This window comes from Martes martes, assembly GCF_963455335.1.
Source record: "Martes martes genome assembly, chromosome: 2".
In the NCBI taxonomy this organism is placed as follows: domain Eukaryota; kingdom Metazoa; phylum Chordata; class Mammalia; order Carnivora; family Mustelidae; genus Martes; species Martes martes.
The window spans coordinates 53,390,597-53,403,274 of record NC_137889.1 but is presented as its reverse complement, the minus strand read 5'-3'; the positions used below and the strand labels follow the sequence as shown (position 1 = coordinate 53,403,274).

General features: G+C 46.6%; 1 protein-coding gene across 3 annotated transcripts in view; it reads right to left on the bottom strand.

Annotated features, from left to right (window-relative positions):
• GALNT7 (polypeptide N-acetylgalactosaminyltransferase 7) overlaps positions 1-8,837 on the bottom strand; it is a 136,593-nt gene extending 127,756 nt beyond the window's left edge. For all 3 annotated transcript variants that reach the window (XM_080797181.1, XM_080797180.1, XM_080797179.1), the window contains exon 1: positions 8,647-8,837. In XM_080797181.1, coding sequence (XP_080653307.1) covers positions 8,647-8,772 — 126 coding nt within the window. In that variant the 5' untranslated portion in view covers positions 8,773-8,837. The remainder of the gene's footprint in view (positions 1-8,646) is intronic.
• Between the last annotated feature and the right edge of the window lie 3,841 nt (positions 8,838-12,678).

Here is a 12,678-nt window from a genome sequence, read left to right as displayed (position 1 = left end):
ATTATCTTTGCCCACGTTTTCTACAGGGCAATAGGCTCCAAATCTTCTTCTGCCTATGCTCCTTTCATCTCTCCCCCACCCGGCACCTGAAAGGAGGCATTTTCCAGGTTTCGGTTTTCCTACCCACACTTTCCTCCTCTATCCATACATAGTTCCTTCGTTTACCAAGCTGGTCCTCAAGCTTCAGACGTATTCCTGCCAATGATTTACACACTTTGCATCCAGTACTGATTCAGTTCTGAACTCCACCTACCCAGTAGACACGGTCTATAAAATGTGACATGCCCCCCCCCCACTAAAAAAAAAAAATCTACACGCCCAAACCAAGCCAACGTTTTGTTTCACAGCCCCCAAATCTCCCCATCCCCCAGACCAGCACTTCTCAAAGTAGGGCCCCTGGACCAGCAACCTGGGAACCAGTTATAAATGCCAAATCTCTGCCCCACCTCAGACCCACTGAATCAGAAATTCTAGGCATGAGGCTGGAGTACTTTGTTTTAACACATCCTCTAGGTGACTGTGAGGCCTATTGAAGTTTAAGAACCACAGCTTTAAACAGTTCTGTTCCTTCTAAGGCATCAGCATCCTCCCCTTCCAGTTCCATCCAGAGGGTTCCTCCACCTACACTCTACACCAGCTAATTCTACTTTCACAATCTCGCTCTCCTCATACTCACGGTCTTGGTCCTCCTAGTTTTTAGGCCTCATCATATCCTAGGAGGCATTTCTCTCCTCACTGAAATCCAGCCTGCACGGTTTCCAGATTATTCCTGATAGCCCAGCTCTGGCCGTTCATAGTATTCAATCTTTCAGGGCTCAGACTCTGACTTTCTAGGGTTTGCTCTCCCCTTCTTCCACACCCCAATCCCATCTTCCAGCCATGCAGTCCCTGGGATTTGCTATAATCTTTCATGACTTTGCACATACGGCTCTTCTGTCCTCACACACCTGTCCCTCCAATACATGCTTTCTAAAGCGCTCTTGACGGCACCCAGGCCTTACAGACTAGATGCTGCCTTCTGTGATCCCACAGGACCCAGCAGACTTGGCTAATATGGTTCTTGCCTCACCACTACAACAGGTCGTCAGGAAAAAAAAAAAAAAAAAAAAAAAAGCCATTACTCATTTTGTTTATCTTGGACCCTACATAGAGGACTATATAATTTATCATCCAACCCAGGACCCCGTTTATATCTGCAAGCTTATCAAGTACTATATTCCCTCCAAACTCACCAGGCTCTAGTCATCCTGGCCCTCTATTTCTCAAACATTATAGCCTTTCATTCCAACATCAGGGGCTTTGCACTTCTGTTCCCTCTGCCTGGAACGTTTATCCTTCAGAATTGCATTACAGGGTTATACTTTGGGTATAACATTCTTTGGGTCTCAGCTCAACCACCGGCCCCCTGAAATTCCCTGCATGGTCCCCACTGCCCCTTTCTCCTTCATGTTACTCTGTACTGTCTTCAGTGTTAATATTTGAAATTACTGCTCTATTGTCTCTATGTTCCTTTCAATGTAGCCCACGTGAGCACACCTACTTGTTAAAATCTATAGTGTTTGGTCAGAGCCAAGCTCAAGTCCAAATACAGGAGACAATTCTGGCTCTACCACTTACTATAAGTAAATGACCTCAGGCAAAGAGTTCACCTCATCTATAAAGTGAAAATTACATCAGACTTGCATTACAGGGTTGTTGTTACTATTAAACAACATAATACATATAGAATGCTTTCGTGGCAAAGAAGAGTCAAGGTATTTTATCTCTTGCATGTTATCTGTTATCAATGCTATTATTATTTACTGCTCTAGACCATTTCCAATGCCTACAGCAATGGATGGTACTTAGTAGACAATAAATATTTGAAATACTCGAGCGAATTAGTGAATCAAGAGTTGATGATTAATGGATGTCACCACTCCAACTCTACTTCAGAAGCTTCCAAAAATCTTCTCTAAGTGCTGACTTAATAAAACCCCAACCCAGTTCCTTGGCCTACCATTTAATTCCATTCAAATTGTGGCCCAAACTTACTTTCTCAATCTTGATTTCCAACACTTTGTTCTAGTAAAAAAAGACTTTTTCTGGTCTCACCTTATTCTGTTAGTGTAGACTGTTCTTCCTTGCATCCCTCCCAGATCCCACGGACACTCTAGGTCTAGCCAAATGTCATGCTCTTGCCTCTGAACATTCACCTCCTACAGCTGTGCAAGAACCTCCTTTTTAGGGGCGCTTGGGGGGCTCCATCGGTTAAACATCTGCCTTTGGCTCAGGTCATGATTTCAGGGTCCTGGGATAGAGCCCCTCATCGGGCTCCCTAATTAGCGGGGAGCCTGCTTCTCCCTCTGCTCCTACTGGTGCTCTCTCAAGTAATTAAATGAAATCTAAAAAAACAAACCAAAAAACCCCCTCCTTTTTACAACCGTTCATATTGCCACAGATCATCTCACTTACAAAAGGAGCTCCAAGTCTGTGTCCTTGCCATCTCTGCATCTCCAGTGCCCAGCCCAGTGTCTTGCGGAAAGCAAGCCCTCGATACATTATTTGCAGCAAATGGAAGGTTGGAGGTTGGGAGGTATTATAAAAAGGGCCAGCTTTATATATCAAAAGAAATCTGCAATATGGACACAACACCTACTGTGCAGTTGTTAGGTCGAAACCTGAGTAACACGTTTATTATGTCAACAGTTCTTATCTCTTCCACTGTCCAGTACAGCATCTCCAATGCCTAGAGCCACGGATGGCATAGTAGTAAACACTCATCTGACACCTGTTGAGTAAACAATTCACGCCCTTTTTTCCCTTTTTAAAGATTTTATTTATTTTTGACAGAGAGAGACACGGCAAGAAAAGGAATCAAGCTGGGGGAGTGGGAGAGGGAGAACAGGCTTTCCATTAGCAGGGAGCCTGATGCAAGCCTCAATCCGAGGACTCTGGGATCATGACCTGAACCAAAGGCAGATGCTTAATGACTGAACCACCCAGGCGCCCAATGATTCATGCTTTTAATAAAAATATATCTCCAAATTCTTACAAAGAATTCTGTTCACATTGTTAAGGCATAGTTCACCCTCTCACCCCTTCCGCTTTTCCACCATGCAAAACCCAACCATAAAATCACTCCTTTCATAGACTCAAGCTATGTCCATTTTACTCTAGAGATTATAAATTCTTAATTTAACCACTTCTTCTGTCAGATTGTACACTCATTCTTCAGGCATGAAAATTAGAATTCAAAACACGAGTAAAGACGATGATCTAGGTTGAAGTCAGATAATCACAATCATTTTCCTACATTCAAGAGCCACTCAAATCTTGCTGACCAACTCCTTTTTAGAACTCTGGAGTTAGAATTTACAAATATTCTGTTTAAAAATGGTCCACACTCAGAATTCTGATTTTCATTCATGTTGCATTATTTTCTCTCTCCTTCTGTCTCCAATTTAGGACTGATTGATCTAACGCAGCTTATACTAAAACCAAATTGTTGCAGCCCACACCTTATCTCCTATTCCATGCAGCCAGCCTCGATCACAAAATAGTTATCCAAATTCAACCTGCTCTTGAACAGTTTTCGTTCCTTCCTTATGAATAACTGTGCACTCCCTGAATGGCTATTTTCCACCTTCTCCACCTATGGATTTGGCTCTTGACAAAACATTCTGTGACAGCTCTCAGTGTTTCCTTATTGCTACTTGGATTAAGGAAGAAAGGAACGAAACCCAGGCCGTGTGAGTATTGCATCTCTTCATCTAGGATGAGATCCCTTTAAAGCAGGGACTTCTACTTGAGGTATTCTTGGCACTCTACAATGGGGTCTTCCTGGGAGGGAGGTGAAGAGGCGGGGTTGTAACAAGGTTGATGCCTGACCAAAATGCACAGATTTTGAATTCTTAGGAATGTTTGCATTTCTGGGGTGTCCAGACCTAAGGGGGTGACATGAATGAATGCTTCAGCACCCTGGTAAATGGGGGAGATATTCCATGAACTACTCCAAGAAACCTAAATCCTGCCTTCAAAGGACTCAGTCAGTGGTTTACAGTGAAATGAGAAAGCTTCTGATTCTCTCCCCCCAAGAAAGCACATGTACATACAAGTCTGCATTAATTTCAGGAGGTCTGTTAACGCCCAGAGTTCATAGACTTGGAGTTTTTCATTATGGATGTGAGGGAGGACAGCAATACTGAACAAAAACAAATCCCAAGGCATTCAACTGGGGAAGTGAGACAACAGTTACCACTTAAGAAACTATACTCTTGATAAGTGATAGCTCTATTCCTAATATCAATGGAGCTTCCATTTGAAATAAAGTCTTAAGGTCAAGGGCAAAGTCTTTCAGGTTGCCATCAATCATCACAGAGATAAAAGGGTTTGGTAAGGTGGAATTTGACTGTGACAGGGTAATAATTCAGTCACTCAGCCTCATTTAAGCAATATTCCTTTCAACGGTTCTTAGCTGATCACTTAAAACCTCTCTGCCTAGGACCGATTCCTGAGTTAGCCCTGCTATGTATGCTCTAAACCTAAGTGGCATTAATGGCTTGACTAAGGTAGTATCTGCACATACAAAGAATCATCCATTTACCAGCAGCTTCTCATCAGTACTGGATTAGCTATAATAAAACCACTGAAGACCTCAACATTTCCATTACAAACCTTTATTGTCAGGAGCTTATGGTTCAATTTTAAATTCAGGGCTAGGGGCGCCTGGGTGGCTTGGTTGTTAAGTGTCTGCCTTTCGCTCAATTCATGATCTCAGGGTCCGGGGATAGAGCTCCCACATCTGGCTCCCTCTCCTACTCCCCCTTCTGTTCCCTCTCACTGTCTCTCTCTCTCTCTAATAAATAAAATCTTTAAAAAATTTAAAAACTCAAGGCTGAAACTTGGGATGTATGGTTTGGAAGATACTATATTTAATTAAAGGAACTTTCTGCACTTCACAAGTACTAAACAGATGGTCTTAATAAATGCTGACCTCAAAATATCCAGAGGACAAAGCCTAAAAAAGTAAGCCTTCTCATAAGCATAAAATAGAACAGAAAATGTATGTTTGTCTTCAGAACTTTCAATGTGACAAATAATCAGCCTAAACCTCCTCACACCTTCTCTACTCCCACATCCAATCACTAGTCATGATACCTTTGCATCTTTAATAGCTCTTGAATCAATTCTTTACTTCTATTATTACCCTGCAACATCATGTCCCACCTGAACCATTATAACCTCCAACAGGACTCCTACACTCTGCTCTTGCTGTAAATCAATTCATACCTCCTGCAGACAATCAGAATCCTTCCAAAAGACAAATCTAATCAACAAATCTAATCAAGTCCCCCCATCCCCACTTAAAAATCCTTCCACGGCTTCCTGCTGCTCTAAAGACCTCATCTTTAGCATGGTCTACAAACATTTACATCCTCACTCTACCTCTCCTCTCATTCTCCATGTTCTAATTATATTGGTCTTCTTCCAGTTCCTCAGTTCAACATACTACCTCCTACCTCAGGACCTTTGCACATACTTCTCCCTCTCAGGAGTGCCTTCCTCCCACATCCATATCAACTATCTGTATTCAGATCTTCAGATTTCAACTCACTATGTCATTTCTTCAGGGGCTTTTATGACCAAATTTCTGTTCTCTTATCCCCTATGGCTTTTCTTCAAAGCATGTAGCATAATTTTTATTTGCATATTTGTGGAGTTTTGATTAAAGTGGGGTGCTTTTTTCCTCACAAAGCTGTAAGATCCAGGGTTAGTGGTAAGGAGTACTTCCTCAATAACTAGCACTAGTATATGGCAGGCACTCAAAAATGTTTATTGATTAAATCACATCATATACCACAGAGTACAATTTGAACGGTAAGATCATCTTTCACATCATTTACCTAAGAAAAACAGTGAGAGGCCCTGAATGAGGAAGGAGATAAGAAATGTGTTTCTCATCTTGACCATGGGTATTATGTTTTGTAATAATGACCTCCACAGCTGGGCAGATATAAAGAAGTAGTCCGGGTTAAAACAAAAACAAAAACACAAAACAAAAAACGAGGTTGCTACAGACTTTATTGCTTGGCAGGCACACTGAAAGCGCAAGACAAACAATGGCACAGGGTGGAACCACAAGTACAAGCTTGTCAGAGTAGAGGCAGAACCTTTATTTGGTAGATTGTTCTAGCCTCTTTCAAGACATTTACAGGGATTTAGAGAGATCCAAAAAAGCCTACAGGTGGATCAGCATTAAAGAAAAGGGAGGTGCGTCACAGTGCGGGGAGGTGTCTACCATGATAATCAAAGGAAAAGAACTAGAAGGCAGAAGAGAAACTCAGGAGTCAGAATCTGTGTGCTGGTCAGAACCTTCCCTAAAGGAAATGTTCTTCTAGTGCCAGATCTCAGAAGTGCTCAGACTAGTTTTTAATAAAAGGAGGCAAAAGTCCCTTATTTATGCTCGTAATGATTCACAAGCTATGCCTTAAATTGCAGTTAACAACTGCCTGTATTTTATTTTCCTGATACAGAAGGATTCTTCTCAGTGTTAATTTACATTTAAAAGTCTTAAAAAACTAGCTTCTGTCTTTAGCAAGTGATAGCAATGACAGTGGACCCAGTGACAAACTATCAAATAAGTTGAACCAAAAATCAAGATGTCACCTGCTATTGAATGACTAGCCTTGTGGCTGGGTAGTTATTATAGAACCACTTTAATAAAGACTTATTACAAAAGAGATGGGTATTGGTGTGGATGTTCCATCACCTCTTTAAAAGACTTGTCATGTGAACTACAGGACATTCTGAATATGACTAGTTTTGTCAGACTTTCCTCAGTTTCTCTCCCAGAAAATGGGGTTTTAACATTCCTAGCTCTCTGTGAAAGGCCATTTAATGACTTAAACACTCTCGATTGCGATATTCAGTTATCCTGTCAATCACTTTGAAAGCAAAAATCATAAAAAGGTCACCATCAGCCTACGAGATCTGAGAAGCTTAAAATCACAAGCACACTCAAAGGAAAACTTGGGACTTTTTATTATTAGTACTCAGATGACTTAGATGGGAACCCACCCCAGATATTATAAAGAAATTCCACTTCAGTCGAGACTTCAAATACTAAAACGTAAGAGTAATCTAATATCACCATATAGACGGCAACTGCTAAGGAAATCTCTTCCTAGGATTCTCATTCTTAAAAGGAAGCCTAGTCATTCAACTTCCTGATGCTAAGTTAATGCTAAGGAAAGTTAATAAAGGAGATCACACAGACGCAGTGTGGATATTTGCAAAAGGCACTTTACTAGAGAGCCTAACTCCTCCCAAGGCCCCTGGGCCACTCCGTGGCCCTGAACTCCTCACGCCCTCCGTCACCCTCAAGGGCAGCGGGCCCAGCGGGCTACCCCGTGCTCCTGGATGAGGAAGGAGAGGGGTGCGGCGGCTCATTTTCGGGGAGCGGAATCCGGGCGGGGGGGTTGGGAGAAGCCGGTGTGCAGCCAACCAACTGGGTCAGCGAAGCTGCAGTCGCGGCGGCCCCTTCCCGGCGCGGCTCACGGTAACTAACGTTCCGAGGCGCCTGACTAAACCCTCAAAAGCAAGGGAGTGTCAAAGCTAACACTCGCGCCTTGGGCGGAAGACAAATGCGTCCCAGCGGAGCCGCGGGGAGCTCCGCTCCGCGGCGCCCCTCGGCGTCCGGCTGGGCGAGCTGGCGGCCAAAACCAAGCGGCGGGGCGCCGGCACAAGTTAGTTTTCCGGCCCGAGGAGCCCTGCCACAGCCGGGTTGGAGGAACCGGCCCCACATCCCCCCGGACAGAGCGGCCGGGAGCAGGCGGGCGGGCGAGCGACGCGGCTCTGGAAGAAGGGACTTCCCCCGCGCTGTGCGGACTGCGGCCGAGGGGCTCGCGAGCCGGGCGGGGACGCCCCTCCGCCACCTCCGGCCAACCGCCCCTCCCCTCACCCGGGAAGCGGGAGGAAGGGCCGGTCCAGGGCGAGGCCGCGGCCGCACATCGCACCCCGTCTCCCGGCCACCAGAGCGGGGGGGGGGGGGGGCAGGGAGGCGGCGCTCTCCGTACGAGCCGGAGGCGGGGCGCCATCTCCCTCCCACTCCCGGCAGGCAGGCGGGCCGGGGGAGCCGGGGGCTGCGAGCATCCCCGGACGGGTGGTGGTGGGAGGGAAGGCTGCACCGAGGGGCCTGGTCCCGAACGGCGGTGATGGCAGCGGCAGCATCTCGCCTCCTACAGGCCTGCACGCGCCACAGGCCGCAGCCTGGACCAACCCCGCGGCCCCCAGCCGCGACCGCGGCGGTCCCGGCACGGAGGAGTCGGGGGGCTGGGCGGCCGCGGCCCCGGCTCCGGCTCTCCTCCCGCTCCGCCCCGCAGTCCCGGCGTGGAGCGCGGCCGCCGGCAGCGGCGGCGGCAGCGGAGCCCCGGGAGGGGGAGCGCGGGAGGAAGGGGAGGCGAGGGGGCGGGCCGGTGGCTGGTGGCCGGGACCGGGTGCTCGGGGCTCGGCGCCCCCGATCGGCCCGCGCTCCGCCAGCACCACCTGCGGAGCTGCGGCGCAACGCCGCGCCGCGACCCCGCCGCCCCTGCTCCCGCCACGCGCGCGCGCAAACAAAACAAGTTGCAGGTCGCCGCCGCCGGAGGGGGCGGGCGGGTCACTCACCCTCATCCTGCTCAGCGGGCTTGGGTCGTCCGGCCGCGGGGACAGGGAAGACCAGAGGACTACTAGCCCCAGGAAGCTTCCCACCACCAGTAAACTGCGTAAGATGAACCCAATCTTCAGCCTCATCTTCCTCCGGCGGCGAGAGACACAGAGCCCGGCGCAGCCGCCGCCACAGCTCTCCCCTCCCTCCTTCCCCCTCCTCCGGCTCTCCACCTCCTCCCTCCCCCACCCCTACCGCTTCGGCTGCCGCCCTCTCCGCCGCCTGCCCTTTCCAGCTCCAGATCCGGAACTCCCCTTGGCTCTACCTTCCCCCTGGCTCTTCCCTCCGCCCCCTCCCCGCGGCTCGTCGGCTCGGACTGCGCTCCGCCGCCGCGGCCCCCCCCTCCCCCGTCGGCCTCCGCAGAGCTCCAACCGACCCGTGTGCCTCGCTCTTCCAAGCTTCCTCTCTTGTGTCCCTGCCCTCTTCCCGGCCCGTAGCCCTCCTCTTCTCTCCCCACTATGTCCAAGAATCCTCTTGGCGATTCCCTGTTACCTTGTAACTAACTTACACTTTCCCCGGGTCTGGTCCTTAGCCTTTGCCCCACTGCTCAGCTCTGAAAGCTTCCAGATTCCCAAACTTTTGTTTTAATTATGGGCCATAACTCTGTCCTTAACGCCCGTACCCTCCGGGATCCCCCGGCTCGCCGCCCCCCTCCCCGCGGACCTGGAGCGGCTCCTGGCTGCCCCTCCCTTTCTTAACACCCACTACCCGGAGCCCCCAGCCGCAAGGCTTGCAGGAAGCAAACCAGGAAGTCAGGGCTACTGCTGCCGCAGCAGCAGCTCCACGTGGCTGATTTATAGCTGGGAGGATTTTTTCTTATTGATTGTTCTTGCTTTTTCACACGGCTCCTTAAGGAGGTGAATTTGTAACTGAAGGGCCCAGGTGTGATGTGCACGTATCACTGGACTGGAGGGGTTCACCTGCAAAGCCAATATTCACTTTCTCTGGAGCTAATTAGAAGAATGCTTGTCTCGTGCTAATAATATCAACCTTGTTCATGAGCTGTTTCTATTTGGAGGACCGAGGATTGGGGATTTATTAAACAATGCTCTACCTTCATTGCCTCCCTTAGACCTGATTTTTACCACTTGGTGGACGTTCCTTGATTTCTGTTTTTCAACCCTTTTCTGCCTGTGAGACCTAAATTATACACGAAAGGATATCGACAAACGTGTACCAAATGCCTCACCCTGGAAGTAATTTTACGTCCATATCTCCCAATAAAGATGACAGTCACTTTATTGCCAAGCGTATGTGATTACGTTATCAGTGGGCCATATCTTAAACTGCCTAATTTAAGTTAAACAGAATGTTTAATATCTTATCCTAATATTTAGGATGGTGAAAGCTCATCCTTTTTCCTAATGCCTCATATCTAAAAGGACTTTTAAAAAAGTAAAAACTGGTTATTTAAATTTTTAAAAAATGAAATAAGGAATTTGAATCATCCAGATAAAGAACTGTACCAAACTAATTTATGTACTTCCTAATTTGGGTTACATTACCTATATATTGAGGAATTCCGTAGATGCCATAATTTCAGAATTTCCACAAAATATTTGAAGTGATGTCCTTGTGAACAACATAGGGAAATGTAGAATGGATGACAATATAGTTAGGCATATTCTTGTTTGGCTGAATGAATAATTGTACACAGTTGCAATATAAGCCGTTATAATATACAGGTCACCTGGAGAAGGGGTATCAGGTGTTGAACACAAATCACTACCCAACCCAGCATTTTTATCAGTCACTTAAGAACTAGTTGTTTTTAGTATAAGATGAGGGAGATTTTTTTTAAAGTATTTATTTGACAGAGAGAAAGATCACAAAAGTAGGCAGAGAGAGGCAGAGAAGCAGGCTCCCTGCCTAGTAGAGAGCCCGATGTGGGGCTACGATCCTAGGACCCTGGGATCATGACCTGAGCCGAAGGCAGAGGCTTTAAGCCACTGAGCCACCCAGGTGCCCCTAAGATGAGGGAGATTTTGCTGAAGACTTTCTTGGTGAAAAAGACCTGAATATTTAATTGCTTAAGTATGAACCTGCTGGGTAATATAGAAAAATAATGCCCCACTGTTGGGTCAATTCAGGTCCATGTTGGGACCCAGAAATCACCCGCTAGTAAGTACCGAGGTGATTCGGATCCAGATAAGTTGTGCACCACCTTTGGAGAAACAGTGACAGGGAAGGGGTGCTTGGGGAAAGATTTATTTAGGTATTCTTGGGAGGCAGGAATAGGATCATTTGTGGACTCAACTTGAGTCCAAGTTGAGACTTGGGAAGACAGTTCCCTAGACAAAGACAGGGCTTAGAATAGGTGACCTTCAAGGGATCTTACTCTGATCACATGAGGGAATAATTCTGTTTGAAATCAGCTGCTGAAGTTGAATCTCTCATTTGTCCTCTCACTTTCACAGAGAAGACAGCTTTTTATTATTAAGAAAATAGGAAGTTTTATTTTTACTATTAGCATAGTTGCACAGGTATGCAAATTTTAAGTGATACTTATTACTCACTAAAGTAATGAGAATGATTCTTGTGCAGAAATAAGATTCAGAGATCCGGCCATCCCCCTTTAGTTTTGCACAGAGAGAACTTAAAATATGTGCGAAAAGATACAAAGTTGGAAATTGACAAATGGGTGTAGAGTTGTAAAACCCCATGTTTCTCTGAGTCCTCACAGTGTTTAAAAGAAACGAAAAGTATGCCTTAAAAACATATGCCCATTGCAATATTTGCTGGGAGGCAGCCTGGGAGACACAACTCTGTTTAGAACATGAGCTACATGCAAAGCTTACATCAAGGTTAGTCACTTAACCGCTCTGAACCCAGGGCTCTTACCTGCCAAATAATGATTACAATACCCATTTCACAATATTATCAAAGGGACAATGGAGATCAAGGACATATGCCATAAAGTGTTTGTAAAGATGAGAAATGTAAATATATGGTGGTAGAACAAGACTCAGTTGTGTATGGACATTTTTTTTAATGGATGCTACTGTTATATGACAGGGATTTGTGTAATCTTTCCGGTTTGTCTAATCCTGGGTTCACCGAGGAAGAGGGTAGAGACTAGAACTGCACTGGGGGGACACAGAGGATCGCCAAGGTAGCACTGCCCTCTGTCAGGCATGGGGTCGATGTGGTGTGCCATAACCCGGTGCCTTCGGCTAGCAGGCCAGCAGAGGGCTCAGAAGCAAGGTAATGGAATGGGACAGAAGAGAAAATTTTTGTGAATGCCTAGTGTGTGCAAGATGCTTCACATTCGTTACTTCATTTAATCTTGACAACCTGAGTGAGGTTGGTAATTCTGCTGTTCTCAAGCTGGGATTCAAAGCAGATCTTCCTAGCCCCGGATTCTCGCCACCACACGCATACTCCTCACCCAGCCCTGCTAGCCTTCTGGGCCTAGAATATAAATAAGTCTTCTTCGAGGGGATGCAAAAGGTCAAGGCCTAAAGATCTGTTAGGTTTTTTAATTCTTCCTGGTGCCTGCTCTTTTAAAGGAGAACCCACGGAAAGGAATTGTGGCCAAGCTTGGGTTGCAGCTTAAAGGTGTAGTGCATTCCCTGGGGCTCTCACCACTCCTTTCTTTTCTTTTTTTTTTTCTTTTTAAGATTTATTTATTTGAGAGAGAGAGAGCTAGAACGAATGGGAGGGGCAGAGGAAGAGGGAGAGTCTTATCTCTCCTTTCTGTTTTATGGTGCAACCAAGCTGAACCCGAGAGTCTCTAAGTGTATCTTGATCTCCCTTGCCTTCAGGCCTTTGTAAAGGGTGTTCTTTTGGTCTGAAACAATACCTTAACAACAACAACAACAAAAAAGCTTTTCCACACTCCTGCTCACATCCCTCCCCACCCCACCCCCACCCCCCACCCCTGTCCCTGCCTAACTAATATCCTCCCTAGGTACCCTCCCTAGGTGCTACCACTGCACCCCACACTTTTCCTTCTCTACTAATTACCACTACGTTGTAATTGCTTAATTTCT